The sequence below is a fragment of the Eriocheir sinensis genome, chromosome 61 (assembly GCF_024679095.1).
Source record: "Eriocheir sinensis breed Jianghai 21 chromosome 61, ASM2467909v1, whole genome shotgun sequence".
NCBI lineage: Eukaryota > Metazoa > Arthropoda > Malacostraca > Decapoda > Varunidae > Eriocheir > Eriocheir sinensis.
Window position 1 is genome coordinate 4,825,766 of NC_066569.1, and position 16,871 is coordinate 4,842,636.

General features: G+C 39.5%; 1 protein-coding gene across 3 annotated transcripts in view; it reads right to left on the bottom strand.

Moving 5' to 3' along the window:
• The window catches only part of LOC126986206 (neurogenic protein mastermind-like), a 67,932-nt gene that overhangs the window by 14,219 nt on the left and 36,842 nt on the right, over nt 1-16,871 (bottom strand). For 2 of the 3 annotated variants that reach the window (XM_050842178.1, XM_050842177.1), the window contains exons 2-6: nt 9,423-9,548; nt 7,717-7,851; nt 6,251-6,455; nt 651-849; nt 150-268 (exon numbers count right to left, since the gene is read on the bottom strand). In XM_050842178.1, coding sequence (XP_050698135.1) covers nt 150-268; nt 651-849; nt 6,251-6,455; nt 7,717-7,851; nt 9,423-9,548 — 784 coding nt within the window. The remainder of the gene's footprint in view (nt 1-149; nt 269-650; nt 850-6,250; nt 6,456-7,716; nt 7,852-9,422; nt 9,549-16,871) is intronic. The other variant, XM_050842179.1, reaches the window with a different exon arrangement.

Sequence of the window (16,871 nt, forward strand, 5' to 3'; positions counted from 1 at the left end):
CCTTCCTATATTCATCTTCTCTTCAACACTGCAACTCAACAACAGAAAGTAACACCACAGCTACTACCTCCCTGTAACACACCTCAAACCTCTCCAAAGCACAACACACAGGAACGGAAAACAACACCAACAACACACATAACACCCACCTGCAGTTTCCTCTTCTGCTCCCTGATTTGTTCCCTCTCGTGTATCTTCCGCTGTAGTTGAATTTGTGTTTCCCGGTGTTTCCCGCCGCCGCCACCACCACCACTGCCTACCAACACACCTGCAACACACACACACACACCTTTTAGTTTAGACCCATCACACTCATACATACACACACGTACAACATATACGCCCTCACTGAATTAAGAAAACACGCACACACACACACACTTACATCCTTATACACTACCCCCCCAACACACACACAATTTCACACTTCCTACACCCAATAATACAACCAAATACACCACATTATTTTCATGTATCAACCATTTAAAAGTTACACACACACACACACATGAACCAACCACAACCATACCTTAGACTTTTTTTTCTTCTTGTTTTTCTGTTTTTTGTCTTTTTCCATGTTTTTGTTCTTTAGGTGTTTCTTATACTGTAAAAATAAGTACACACCCACACCCACCCACAGGCACACCCACCCTGTTTGTGATCCGCCAGTGAGAGCAGTGTGAAGGCGGCCACTGAGCGGTTATCCACACAGTTCTTGTTGATGAGGTGGAGTGCCAAGTCTCTCAGGCACTCGAATTTGACAAGACACTCCTTCTCGGCCCACTCCAGGACGAGGCAGGCTGCGGCACGGTCCACCTCCCCCTCGTCCAGCACGCAATCCACGCCCAGCTGGAAGGGGTGGGATGGAAGGGTTGATTAGGGGGGTTGTGTTGGGGAGGTAAGGGGATGAAGGGAGGGAGGTTAGTCCATGAGCCAGCCCCAATATTTTGACGTTTGACAATCAAATTAGTGAACAGACCCAATCATGATTTTTGGTTAGTTTGATTTCTAAAGTGTCCAAAAATAGGGCTTGGACGTTTTGGTTGAGTAGCTTTGTGCCCCAACGACAGCCATATTTAAAGTCGTCTAGATTTTTCAGATGTATGACATCTGATCAGATTTTTGGTCATAGTTTTCTCATAGATCAGCCAATCTTCATGAACTGGCATGTGAAAAGTATATCGATCTGCCAGCTTGCCTTACAGACTTTTTGCAAGTACTCATTGGTGGCCGGCAGGCTTTGCCTTCTGATCGGACTAACAGACCGGCATGGTCTTTAGGTCAGGACATCTTGTATGCTGTAACCAACGCACAGGTCATCACGCCGAAACATGTCCTCTTGCCTTGGGTCATCAAGACTCTCTCTGGGAATGTTGAGCTCATTCGCATCGTAAATCGACTTGGTCATGGGTGCTCTTACACTCGACTGGAGGAAATTGATACAGCACTTTGCATTGAGAAGATGAGCAGTGTTGATGAAGGGGCACCACTTCTCCCTTTAGGGACACATCCGCTAATCCCAACAGCGCTTGCATATGATAATATTGATGCCTTGGAGGAAACACTGAGTGGTGCTGGAACATCACATCGCGTTAACGGCATCATAGTGCAACCAGCTGTCTCAACTTGTGCAACAGAAAGATTTACAACGCCAGCTTTAAGCAAACATGATAAAAGGCGCACGGTCGAAGCAAACGTGGACCCTCTGCCACTCTATATTTCGGCAAATAGGGAATCGCTGCCTCCTCTGAAATCGCCAAATCTTTTACTACCGTTCGAGGATGCTACAAGAAGTGCTTGTCAACGCAATCTTCTCTGGATCTTGGTTCGCCTGCATGAGACATCACGCCAAACTACTAGTTCTTGGACGGGGTTCAATATTCAAACAAGAGGTCAGGTTGAAGTCAGCGCAGACAAAGTTGGCTATTTGCCCACCATAAATGCCCCAGCGACTGATATTTCAACGGCACAAGAAATTATCTGCAATGCTCTTTCCATTCAAGAAACTTTGTCACTTAAAAACATCGCTGTTGTTGCTGATCAGGCACTTTATGCCAAGCTGACAGAAGTTGCATGGAATAACCAATCTAAGTTTGAAACTATAATACCAATGACGGGCAATTTTCATATAATATGCAATCTGCTATCAATCATTGGCAAGGTATTCCGTGATGCTGGACTACGAGACTTGGCAGTAGAGTCGGGAGTAATAGCTGAGGGGTCGGTTGATAAAGTGTTAGATGGCAAGCAGTACAACAGGGGAGTGAGACTTCACAAGCTTGTGTACGAAGCTCTGATGAGACTTGCATGGACACAGTTCTTGGAATGGCTTGAGACCAACCACAGTCAACATCGCCAAAATCTTGATGAAACCTTGAGACTGGTAAATAATGTCCATGAGAATCCATGTGAAGATACCCTTGCGTCCTTTCTGAGTGATGAAACGTGCCAGAGAGTTTTGGATCTTTTCACCAAGTACATAGATGAGTTGCGATACAACAGTGGACAACTGGCTTCATTCTGGGTGATGTATTTAGACCTGGTTGAAATTCTCCTTGGGCTAATACGAGCAGATCGAGAAGGTGATTGGTTACTCCACTTGGCCAACATACGAAAAATGATACCCTGGTGTTTTGCAGCTGAGAAAACCAACTACGCTCGATATCTCCCAGTGTACTTTTTGCAGATGGCATCGTTACAGGGTACTTCACAAGAACTCGACAATCATTTTCTGAATAGTGGGTTCTCTGTTCAGCTGGGTGAATCCAACCCATTTGGTCGACTCCCCCCAGACCAAACCCTTGAAGAGACTGTGAACAGGGATACACAGACAAGTGGCGGGACAAAGGGGTTCAGTTTAAAGCCAGGAGCTGTTTCCAGGTACTACTTAACGGCAGAGCATAAAGCAGCGGTGTTAAGACGACTTCGAGAACTAATTGCAGTACAGAAACCACACCTGGGCCACTCAGACCTTCAAGCATCCCGTATAAATCGAGACGAGAATGATGTGTCAGCTATTCTTGAATTGCTCGAGAACACTTGGACCAATCCATTTTGCGGTGATCCAATGGACCTTTTGAGCATTTCAACGGGCCTGGCAGCAACCCTGACGAGGGAAAGAACTTGCTGAAGGCTCGTGAGAAAGGAGAAGCGGCTTATGCTGAACGGCTAGTGAAACTTGAGAAAGGTACTGGGTTTTATGATCCGATCAAGAAGCTGAAGTTGAAAACGTTCTCCAGTCTGAAGAAAGAAACTGTCATTAAAGGAACAGAGAAGGAAATTGTGTTGAAGGCAGACAATCGTGTCTTTGGTCACATGCTGCTCATAGCACAAAATCGGAAACTTGATATTAAAGAGGTTTTGTGCTACCCCCTGGGTCCAACACCGTGGGCTCTGGGAATGCTGATGGAACTCTAAAAGACCGGAAAGGCGAGTCTCAGCACACATATTGAAAAGGAGGCTACTTTTGTTGACCTACCAACTGGTCCACGGGCAGTAATCATTGACGCAATGGGAATAGTCCAGAAAATTCATGGAGAAAATTGTACATTTGGGGAACTTTCTGGACAGATCTTGAAGAGCATTCTGAACCACAGTTGCAAAAGTCAACGGGTTGATGTAGTATTCGATGTTTACACTGAGCGATCAATAAAGAACGCTGAAAGGGCTAGCCGAGGTTCCAAAGACAGCCTGCTCTTCCACGATATAAAATCAGGACACCGGATCAAGAATTGGGCGCCTTCTTGGGAACACGGAGAGCAAGAACAAATTGATCAGATTTCTAGCGGAAAGCTGGAAGGAGGAGAAGGTGAGGAAAAGCCTTGGTGAAGTGACATTATTTGTTACTGTTGCAGAAAAGTGCTTCAAAACTACGAAGGACGCTGTCGGAGAGGTTCTTGAGCTGACATGTTCACAAGAGGAGGCTGATACAAGACTGGCTCTCCACGCAAGGCATGCAACAGGCACACATAGACATGTGATAGTTATTTCGGAAGACACGGACGTGTTTGTGATTCTTCTAGCCTTCAAAACTCAGATAGGTGGACACTTACTCTTGAGACGAGGAAAGAAGAACAAAATCAGAATTATTGATATCTCTAGGTTGGCAACTACCATTGGTAGTGATGAGTGCACTGCTTTGTTGGGTGTTCATGCTTGGACTGGCTGTGATTCTGTAAGCGCTTTCTCTGGCCAAGGAAAGATCAAGGCAGTTAATTTGATGCGTTCAAACGACACATTTCGTGAAGCATTTACTCGTCTTGGGGAAGAGTGGAATGTTACAGATGAGCTATTTTCAACACTGGAAAGATTTGCCTGCAGCATGTATTCACACAGTGCAAGGAGTACAACCGTGAACGACTTGAGATATGAAATATTCCAGTCAAGAAATGGTGATGTGTCTTCAGGACAACTGCCTCCTTGTAAGGATGCCCTCCATCAGCACACCAAAAGGGCAAACTACCAGGCGGCCATTTGGAGACGATGCCTTGAAAACTCGCCCACGATTCCAGAAGCTGCAGATGGACATGGATGGAATGTTAAAAGTGACGGGCAAATTGGCATTGAATGGATAACAGGAGCACCTGCACCCGACATGATACTTTCACTGATGGCATGCAAATGTGTCAGAGTGTGCAAAGTTGGCAGTTGTCCTTGCATTGACAATGGGTTACCTTGCACGCCAGCCTGTAAATTGCAGGACTGTAACAATATGAGAGACGAGGATGAGATGGAAATAGTTCCCGACAAGGATGGAAGTGACTCCGATTATGATGTTGAGTAAAGCCTGAATGCAATTTCAGAGTACAGCGGATGTGTGTGTTCTAAGTCTTACATGACTTCTGTGTTTCCTTTACTCATACTAGTGACAATAACATCATTCCTAATTGTTTATTGATGCTGAATGAATCCTAGATATTTCATGGACTAAATTAATCATTTGATGACCATTTACTGTTTTACAAGAAGCTGCCTATAAAAAAAAGTTAAAAAAATGCATTTTTCTTGTCTAAAATGTTGAATTCTGAAAGGTAGTGTAGTATAAAAATTGTATTTATTATACATGAATGTCTGTATAATTTCATTATGAGTAAAATAAGATCAGTCCCATTAAGATTTATTGAACCGTTTAGATGGTATGGGCAAAATTCCAAGTATATGTCGTGTGAGCTCGAAAAAGTTGGCCATTCTTCAAAATGGCTGCTGTTGGGGCATAAAGCTACCGATCTGAAACGTCCAAGGCCAGTTTTCATATACCTCAGGCATCATATTAAACAAAAATCAGGGTTGGATCTGTTCACTAATTTGAAAGTCATATTCGGCCTGGCTCATGGACTAGGTAGGGTGCAGGAGAGGGGAGGGTTATGAGAGTTGTGTTGGGAAGGTAAAGGGGAATGAGGGTAGGGAAGAGAAGGAAAGGGAAGGGGAGGAAGGAGAGGAAAGGAGGTGAGAGGGAAGAGAAAGGAGAGAGTAGGAAAAGAAAGGGGAGTGATGGGAAGAACAGGAAAGGCAGAGAAGGAAAAGGAAGGTAAGGGATGGAAAAAGAAGAGAAGGAAGGAAAGTAAAGGAGAGGAAAAATGGGAAGGAGAGAAATGAAACGGAAAGGGAAGGGAAAGAACAGGAAGGTATGGGATGGAAAGAGAAGATAGAGAAGGGAAGGAAAGGAGAGAAAGGGAAGGGAAAGGATGGGAAGGTAAGGGATGGAAAAGGAAGAAAAGGAAGAGGAAGGATAGGAAAGTTAAGGAAAGAGAAAGAAAGGGAAATGGAGGATGTTTTTGGTCCATATCACTACAAACATTACCATTTTTAACATCACCAAAACCACTCTTTACTTTCGTCTGTTGTGTGAGCGGTGAGTAGCAAGCTTTGTTTTTTTTCTACGCTCTTTAAAAAAATAATAATAATAATAATAAAAAAAATAAAAAATAAAAAAATAAATAACCACATCATTATCTCTTCCTCTCTCTTCCCTTTCCTTCTTCTCATTAATATATCTTTCTCCTCTCTTCCTCTTCCTCCATTCTCATTATTTTAGCCTGTCTTGCTTATCTCCTTTCCCTCCCTCTCTTCCCTTTCCTTATTATCATTATATCTTTCTCCTCTCCTCCTCCTCCTTTTCCTCCATTCTTATTTACACTGTTTTGCTTTTCTCCTTTTCCTCCCTCTCCTTCTCTTTTCCATACTCACTCTACCATGTTGCTCTTCCCTTCCCTTCTACCTACCATATCTTGTTCCCCTTCCCCTTACTTACCACACTTTTCTTCGCCATGTTATCATTGAGGTCAGGCAGGTCAGGGGGCTCCAGGGTCCACTTTTTCCTGAGCCCTGAGTAGCAGTATTTGGAGGCCCCGCGTTGCCCCAATCGCCGGGGCCGCACGCCGGGGAAGACCTGCTTCATCACCTTGCCGAAGTCCGCTGTGCTCAGTGCCTTGATGTTGTTGAGGTTGCAGTAGTGCCTGAGGGAGGTAAGGGGTATGAGGGTAGGGAGGAGGAGGAGAGGGAATGAGAGAGGATGATGTGAGGGAAGGAAAGGAGAGGGAAGAGAAAGAAAGGGGAAGGGGAAGAACAAGAAAGGCAAAGAATAAAAAAGGAAGGGAAAGGAAAAAAAAGGAAGGTAAGGGAGAGAAAAAGAAGAAAAGGAACAGAAAGGATAAAGGAAGGAAAGGAAGAAGAGAGAAAGAAAGGGAAGTAGTGGGAAGAACAGGAAAGGCAAAGAATAAAAAAGGAAGGTAAGGGATAGAAAAAGAAGAGAAGGAACAGAAAAGATAAAGGAAGGAAAGAGGAAGGAAAGGAGAGGTTAACCCGGTAGCAGCGGGGATCATGTTTCTTAATGGTCCCTCTAAGTGAGAAAAATGAGAAAAAATCATCACTCATACAAACCATTTCATAATATATATCAAAGCATTTGTGATCAGTTTATGTATTATCTATTTTGGGGGGTTTCTATCATGGCACAAATTTGGCCCGTCGCTGCTACCGGGTTAAGGGTGGTGGATAGGGTTGTAAGGTTCCTGGGAATTTTGAACTGGGAAACTTACCATGGGAATTTTCGGGAACTTTGAGAATTAAGAAAAATATAAGAGCTTGCCTACGGAGACTTCGGGCTTAGAGGTGGTGACTGTCTGGTTACAAGTGGTTAGTGGAGGTTCCTGGGAAATTTGAACTCGGAAACTAAGCAAGGGAATTTTCAGGAACTTTGAAAACTGAGAAAAATTTACAAGTTTGCCTATGCAGACTTAGGGTTTAGAGTTTAGAGGTGGTGTGAATGTCTGGTTACAAGTGGTAAGTGGAGGTTCCCGGGAAATTTGAACTGGGAAACTCACCAAGGGAACTTTCGGGAACTTTGAGAATTAAGAAAAATATAAAAGTTTGCCTATGGAGACTTCGGGCTTAGAGTTAGAGGTGGTGACTGTCTGGTTACAAGTGATTAGTGGATGGTGGTGACAAGGTGTGATGCTGGTAAGGGGTGATATGTGAGTGGCATGGGGTGTGATACGGTTAAATTTTGGGGTATGAAGGAAGTAGTGATGGGGTGATGCAGGAAAAAGTTGGAAGTTTCGTTTAGTCGGCGCAACATCTGTGGTCATATTCCGGAGAGAGACAGGAGGGGGAAGGAATTATAGGAGAAGGGAACAGATCTCAGGAGACAGGACACAACCCCTGAGTAATACCTGGTACCCATTCACTGCTGGGTTCCCAAAAGAGGACAATACTCACATGTACTCATTGTAGACCTCTCTCTTGGGCAGGGAGACCTCACTGTTCATTTCCAGGTGTGTCTTGATCCAGGTAATGGTCAGCTGGATTTCACACCGGCTGCCGAGAGGGTTGAGAGGCCTAGGAAAAAGGGGTCTAGATTACTCTTGATCTTATTCTTATTTATATTGTAATTATTTGTGTTTTTACTAAGCCTAGTTTACCTGTTATTTCATTTGTTCATGCATTCATAGCTTATCATTATTGCTTTTTGTATTAATCTGGTTTGTTTTCTGTTTATTTGTAGAAGTCGTGCATTGGTGTTTTGAATCAATGTTTTTTTTTATATTAATCCTTGTTTATTTTTGTTTATTTGTGGAAGTTATGCATTGGTGTTTTGAATCAATTGTTTGTTTATATTGATCCTTCTTTATTTTCTGTTTATTTGTGAAGTTATGCATTGGTGTTTTGAATCAATTGTTTTTTATATTAATCCTTCTTTATTTTCTGTTTATTTGTGAAGTTATGCATTGGTGTTTTGACTTAGTTTTTTTTATACTAATCCTTCTTTATTTTCTGTTTATTTGTGAAGTTATGCATTGGTGTTTTGAATCAATTGTTTTTTTATACTGATCCTTCTTTATTTTCTGTTTATTTGTGGAAGTTATGCATTGGTGTTTTGAATCAATTGTTTTTTATACTAATCCTTCTTTGTTTTCTGTTTATTTGTGAAGTTATGCATTGGTGTTTTGAATCAATTGTTTTTATACTAATCCTTCTTTATTTTCTGTTTATTTGTGAAGTTATGCATTGGTGTTTTGAATCAATTGTTTTTATACTAATCCTTCTTTATTTTCTGTTTATTTGTGAAGTTATGCATTGGTGTTTTGAATCAAGTTTTTTATACTAATCCTTTTTTATTTTCTTTTTATTTGTGGAAGTTATGCATTGGTGTTTTGAATTGTTGTTTAATTGGTTGTTTATGTTGGTTGGTACAAAAGAAAACCCCTAAAAAAACATACACAGCAAAACAAATCAATTCATCAATCAATTCCGACCACTCAAACACACAACACGCAAGAAACACAAATTATGCACCTCGGAAAACAGATTATTTGTGGAGTCATGCACTGGTGTTTTTATTGATTGTTTTTGTTGGTTGGTTAGATTGGCAAATGTCTTACAGAGGGAGGATAAGAAAAGCCCTAAAAAAACATACACAGCGAAACTAATCAATTCATCAATCAATTCCTATCACTCACACACACAGCACGCAAGAATCACAAATTATATGTCTCAGAAAACAGATACGTACATCAATATAACAAAGAAAAACAAAATGAGATAGAACAAATAGAAGCAGAAATCATCAATCAATCATTCAATCAATCAATCAGTCAGTCAATTAATTCCAAACAAAACACAAAAACAAATAAAAAAATGAAATGAAATGACAAAAAATAAAAACAACAAAAATATAATCAACCTATCAAAACATCCAATCAACCAATCAATCCACCATACAAATCCAATCCAATCAAACACTCAATCAAAAACACAGAAAAAAAATAAAAATAATAATAATAAATGCCAAAAAATTAAAACAAAAATCAAATCAACCAATCAACCAACCATACAAAACCAATCAAATCAACCAATCAAAACATCCTATCAACCAATCACCCAATCACCCACAGACACCCAAGCAATCCACCCTGAACACTTACTGCTTGAGCGGGTCGGTATCTGGAGGGCGGCCCACAGGTAACTTCAGGTACAAAAGGAACTTCTCCACATCGCTCAGCTGTGAGACTTGTTGTAGCAGACTCTCCACGACACACTTGCTGGAGACGCTGCCGGGGAGAGGGGAGAGTCAGTACGGGGTGATGGGGGAAGGGGTGAATAGGGGGGAGAGGGGAGTCAGTATGGGGCGATGGGTGAAGGGGTGAATAGCGGGGGGTGATGGGTGGAAGAGGGGAGTCAGTACAGGGTGATGGGTGAAGGGGTGAAGAGCAGGGGTGATGGGTGGAAGAGGGGGAGAGGGGAGAGTCCATACAGGGTGATGGGTGAAGGGGTGAAGAGCAGGGGTGATAGTGGAAGAGGGGAGTGAGTATGGGGTGATACGGGATGGGGTGATGGGTAGAAGAGGATAAGTGTATAAGTGTGTGTTTGAAGGGGTGATTGTATGGGTAGGGTGACTAATAAAACCACTTTTTAAAAACATTTTTTTTTAAACTTTTTTTAATATGGATGATTTTTTTTAGTATGGATGACTTTTTAAGAGTATGGATGACTTTTAAAGAGTATGGATGACTTTTTAAGAGTATGGTGACTTTTAAAGAGTATGGATGACTTTTAAAGAGTATGGATGACTTTTAAAGAGTATGGATGACTTTTTAAGAGTATGGTGACTTTTAAAGAGTATGGATGACTTTTTAAGAGTATGGATGACTTTTTAAGAATATGGATGACTTTTTAAGAGTATAGATGATTTTGTAAGAGTATGGATGACTTTTTAAGAGTATGGATGACTTTTTAAGAGTATGGATGAATTTTAAAGAATATGGATGACTTTTAAAGAGTATGGATGACTTTTTAAGAGTATGGATGACTTTTTAAGAGTATGGATGACTTTTAAAGAGTATGGATGACTTTTAAAGAGTATGGATGACTTTTTAAGAGTATGGATGACTTTTTAAGAGTATGGATGATTTTTTGAGTATGGATGACTTTTTAAGAGTATGGATGACTTTTTAAGAGTATGGATGATTTTTAAAGAGTATGGATGACTTTTTAAGAGTATGGATGATTTTTTAAGAGTATGGATGACCTTTTAAGAGTATGGATGACTTTTTAAGAGTATGGATGACTTGTTAAGAGTATGGATGACTTTTTAAGAGTATGGATGACTTTTAAAGAGCATGGATGACTTTTTAAGAGTATGGATGGCTTTTAAAGAGTATGGATGACTTTTTAAGAGTATGGATGACTTTTCAAGAGTATGGATGACTTTTTAAGAGAATGGATGACTTTTTAAGAGTATGGATGACTTTTTACGAGTATGGATGACTTTTTAAGAGTATGGATGACTTTTACAGAGTATGGATGACTTTTTAAGAGTATAGCTGACTTTTTAAGAGTATGGATGACTTTTTAAGAGCATGGATGACTTTTTAAGAGTATGGATGACTTTTAAAGAGTATGGATGACTTTTTAAGAGTATGGATGACTTTTTAAGAGTATGGATAACTTTTTAAGAGTATGGATGATTTTTTAAGAGTATGGATGATTTTTTAAGAGTATGGATGATTTTTAAAGAGTATGGATGACTTTTTAAGAGTATGGATGATTTTTAAAGAGTATGGATGACTTTTTAAGAGTATGGATGATTTTCAAAGAGTATGGATGACTTTTGAAGAGTATGGATGACTTTTAAAGAGTATGGATGACTTTTTAAGAGTATGGATGACTTTTTAAGAGTATAGATGACTTTTAAAGAGTATGGATGACTTTTAAAGAGTATGGATGACTTTTTAAGAGTATGGATGACTTTTTAAGAGTATGGATGACTTTTTAAGAGTATGGATGACTTTTTAAGAGTATGGATGACTTTTAAAGAGTATGGATGACTTTTTAAGAGTATGGATGACTTTTTAAGAGTATGGATGACTTTTTAAGAGAATGGATGACTTTTTACGAGTATGGATGACTTTTTACGAGTATGGATGACTTTTTACGAGTATGGATGACTTTTAAGGAGTATGGATGACTTTTTAAGAGTATGGATGACTTTTTAAGAGTATGGATGACTTTTTAAGAGTATGGATGACTTTTTAAGAGTATGGATAACTTTTTAAGAGTATGGATGATTTTTAAAGAGTATGGATGACTTTTTAAGGGTATGGATGATTTTTAAAGAGTATGGATGACTTTTTAAGAGTATGGATGATTTTTAAAGAGTATGGATGACTTTTTAAGAGTATGGATGATTTTCAAAGAGTATGGATGACTTTTTCAGAGTATGGATGACTTTTTCAGAGTATGGATGACTTTTTCAGAGCATGGATGACTTTTTAAGAGCATGGATGACTTTTAAAGTATGGATGACTTTTTAAGAGTACGGATGACTTTTTAAGAGTATGGATGTTTTTTTTTTGAGTAAGTCATAAATAATTGAAATCTGTAATGGAGGGATGAAGAAAGTATGACAAACACTAACGATAATGATAATACCAAAATTATAATCCTTCCGTAAATTCGTTCCTAATATGGTCAATAAATACTTTTTTTTTTATATAAATATACAAACATACACGGAAGAAAGAAAACGTTACTCCTGACATTTAAACAGCCTACTTTACTCATATCATAATAATAATAATAATAATAATAACAAGACCAGTATCCCATCCCATTATGAACAGGACAAGCACGAAGGAAGAAAAAATAGAACGAAGAAAAAATAGAACACACAACTAATATAAAAACAATCTCCAAATATGTTCCTATTAATTATTCTAATCCGTAAGCCTGTCTTTTTTGGGAGGAGGAGGAGGAAGAGGAGGAGGAGGAGGGAGAAGAGGAGGAGGAGGAGGAGGTGGTGATGCAAGGTGGTGGTGATGGCGGTCAATGGCAACTCTTATGGTAATTTTTCTTCCTCCTCCTCCTCCTCTCCTTCTTCCTCCTCCTCCTCCTCCTCCTCCTGAATGCAAATTAGTATAAAGGAGAGCCCGCTAAGTTTTAAGTAATTAGATGCGGTCTGCACATAATTATCACGACGACAGGACGCGAGAAGAAATGGAGAATAAAAAATGAATTGCACTCTAACGGGGTCGGGGAAGTTTTTTTTAACCCCCCCCCCCTTAAAAAAAACAGAAAACGAGCTAATCAAACCAATTATGCATCTAAATAAAATCAAAACCACATCAAATTAAGGTGAGAATAGCAAGAAACGGGTGAATAAAAGAAACTAGGAAGATAAAATAATAATAAGTGGGAAAAATTAATACGAAGTGATCACCAACGCGGCCCAGAGGCGATGGTGAGGGAGACGTCGTGTTCCTCATGTGGTCCAAGATGGCGGCCACTACACACACGCCACACGCCTCCTCACATGCAAAAAATCACCCATACACGCCCTTCCCATGCCCCCACGCCCTATCCATGCCCTTATCACGGTCATGCCACCACGGACACGCCCTTTAAAATGCCCCAGACCCCCCTACATGCCCTTATGGCCGCTGGAGAGGGTGGAGTAATGGTGAGGAGGGGAAGGGAGGGGAGGAGGGGGACAGGGAGGGGAGAGGGGGTCAGGGAGGGGGAACTGCATTAATGTTACCTGTTGACCCCCGCCCCTCCCTCTCTTTACCTGTTCTTCTCTTCCCTCCCTTCTTGCCTATTCCTCCCTATTCATTGTCTTTTCTCTCCCTATTACTTCTCTCCGTTCTTGTCTTTTCCTTCCTATTTTTTTTTTGTTCACTTTGAAATTCGTCTCTTTTATGCACTTGTTATTATTTTGTTTTATTTATGTATGTGATTTGTATTTAGCGTTTGTTTCATGTTTCCTAAGTTTGTATTTCTGTATGCAGGTGAGTTTTTGTTTGATTGTTTTGTTTATTCAGTGTATGTTTGATATGTATTATTCGTTATTTGCATTCTCAGTCTTTTCTATGTTTTTGTTTTGCTTTTTCAACCTGCTGGTGATGCAATATGGAGCTATCTATCATTTGTCTTGGTGTAGTCAGTCTATCTATCTATATCAACCCATGTGTGTGAATGTCTACCTATCTATCTATCTATCTACTCCAAAGTGTGACACCTCGCCAAGTCATGTAACCTTCCAAAAGTAGCTAGGTAAGTATTTTTTTGTTTTATTTTGGTAGGGTCATTAAAATACCTCTATCTATCTGTTTATCTTTGTCTATCTACCTATCAACCTAATCTTTGTCTATCTACCTATCAACCTATATCTATGTGCCAATCAATCTACCTACTTTCTCCTCCCATTCCAGTGTTTCTGTACACTTTATTCCTTCTCTTTTCCTCTTACTCCTCTCTTCTTCCTTCTCCGCTATTTACTCTCCTACCTCTTTCTTTCTTTCTGTTTATCTATCTATCTTTTCCTCTTAACTCTTCTTTCTTTCCTTCCTTCGCCCTTTACTCCCCTTCCTCTTTCTTTCTTTCTGTTTATCTATCTATCTTTTCCTCTTAATTCTTCCTTCTTTCTTTCCTTCCTTCACAGCCCTTTACTCTTCTTCTTTCCTTCTATCTATCTTTTCATCTTAACTTCTTTCTTTCCGTACTTTATTCCGCTTCCTCTTTCTATCTATCTATCAATGTGACCTCACTAAGCCATGTAACCTTTCCTAATTGCAGTCATTTATCATCAACGTACAGTAATTATATATATGAAAAAAAAAAAAGTGGATCTAGTGTGTAATTATGTATAAAAAGAAAGATATTGAGCTGTTTTGTTTTCACACACACACACACACACACACACACACACACACACACACACACACACACACACATAAACTCTTCATTGAGAAACAAAAGAATGGCGGAAGGTGTTGTGTGGAGGTAATTTCCGAAGTTTAATACAGTTTTTCGTCTTTATAATTAAGTTTTGTGGAATAATAATAATGAAACCTCTCTTTTTTTTCTCTCTCTCTCTCTCGAATGAACTTGTCTGAGTAAAAAAAAAAAAAGAAAAAGAACTAGGAAAAGGGAAGATATAGAAAAGGAAAAAGAGGAAGAGGAATATAAGGAGGAGAGAAAGAAGGAAAGGGAGGAGGAAGACCGAAGAAAAGGAGGAAAGGAGAAGGAATACAAGAAAGGTGGAATGGGGAGAGGAAGGAAGGAAGGAAGGAAGGATGGAAGGGAGAGAAAAGTATTATCACACAAGTTACTTAATACCCCTCTCCCTCCCTTTCCTTCTACCTCTCCCTCCTTCTCCCTCTCCCTTCCCTTCTACCTCTCCCTCTCCTTCCTTCCTTCTCCCTCCCTCTCCCTCTCCTTCCTGCCCAAGCCTTTCTTTCATCTCTCTCTCTCTCTCTCTCTCTCGTTGACGTGAGAAAATTACTATTCTTCATCCTCTTCCTTCCTTCCTCCCTCCTCCTCCTCTTCCTTCCTCTCTCCCTCTTCCTTCCTCTCTCCCTCCTCCTCCTCTTCCTTCTTTCCTTCCTTCCTTCCTTCTCCTCCTCCTTCCACTTATCAGCAGGTTTATTTTGAAGTTCTATATACAGAGAGAGAGAGAGAGAGAGAGAGAGAGAGAGAGAGAGAGAGAGATACACACTAACACATAAGTAGGTTTGGCAACGTCGCAAACATGGCTGCCTCAGAAGAGATTAAATATAATGTCAATAAGGAAAGTGACAGCTTGAAAACGTCGAGTGACAGCATAGTATAACAAATAGTAATAAAAAATAATAAATAGATAGATAGTAGTAGTAGTAGTAGTAGTAGTGGTAGTGGTGGTAGTGGTGGTTGTGTTTGGAGGTAGGAGGAAAAAATGAAGGAGGTAAAAAAGGGAGGAACAGGAAGAGGAGGAGGAGAGAAAAGAGGGATGAAATAAAACTGATGAAATATACGAATGAGAAGAAAAAGTAAAAAGAAGAAAGCGAAGAAAAAGTAAAGGAAAAAGATGGAAGAATGAAAAGAAAATGAAGAAGCAAAAGACGAAGAAGCAGAAATAGAAAATGAAGAAGAGGTAGAGGAGGAGGAGGAGGAATAAAAGAAAGAGGAAAAGTTGGAAAAAACGAAAAAATACCAGAAAAAAGACAAAAAGTATTAGAAGGAAAAGAAAAAGCAGTATATTAGTTGTACAAGAAGAAAAAGAAGTAAAGATGGAAGAAAAAATGAAGAATCAGAAGACGTAGAAGAAGAAAAAAGAAGTAGACGAATTAAAATATAAATAAGAGGATGAAGAAGAAAAAGAAGAATAGGAAGAAAAAGAAGACGGACTTATAAGGAAGAAAAAAATAAATAAAAATAACATCATTGTGTATTCAAGACATCGTTTGGATACGTGTTTAGTGTTTTAAGGAGAGAGAGAGAGAGAGAGAGAGAGAGAGAGAGAGAGAAAGCAGGTGAGAGAAGGAAGGGGAAGGGCAAGGCAGGTGACACACACACACACACACACACACACACACACACACACACACACACACACACACACACACACACGTGACCTGTGCCTGCTTGTGGGTGACCTACTAACCTTGGTCATACAACTACAAGGAGATAGTGATGGAGAGAGCTCTCTCTCTCTCTCTCTCTCTCTCTCTCTGGTGAAACTCTTGTGGTAATTCATCAATCATTTTTTTATTATCATCATTATTATTAGTTTTATTTCTCAACACGAACGTAAGTGAACGAATAAAGAAAATAAATTGGAAGAAAAATTTTCCTAACCCAACCAAAACAAATGGATATACACAAAGGAATAAAAAAAAAAAAACAGTAGGAAAAAATAATAACGACAAAAAAAGTTACGAGAATGAACTTACTATTGAATGAATGGAAAAAAAAGAAGAAAGGTCTGACAGAAAATAGAGATAATTACTAACAGGAAAAGAGTAACAAGATTTTTTTAAGCAAGTAAGTATTTCAAGCAAGCAAATAAGTATATATAATAAGTATAAGTATGAAAATGAATAAATAGGTATAAATAAAAAGAAGTAAGCAATTCCCTCTATAAATAAAAACTTTACTAACTTCTTATAAACTTTTGGAGCAAGAATTAGAAACATTTATTAATAGAATGAAAATAATTACTCCATCGACAAATTGGACTGCTTATTCATTTCCTATTAATACTACAAATAAAAGAAGAAGAAGAAGAAGAAGAAGAAAAGTAAGAAGAAAACGAAAAAGAAAGATAATAGCAATAATGACATAGGCGAAACCATCGAGAGAGAGAGAGAGAGAGAGAGAGAGAGAGAGAGAGAGAGAGAGAGAAAGTTACATAAGGGCGTGAAGTATTACATGCGGTGGTGCCACGTCTCTCTCTCTCTCTCTCTCTCTCATTATAAACACAGAAAGCCCCGCCCGTGTGTGTGTGTGTGTGTGTGTGTGTTGGTTTCTCCCACATAGGCTAATATAATAAAAATATGTTTTCCTTCTTTTCAGAGATCAACGGATTATAAAACTATTCAATGTCAGTATACCTCTCT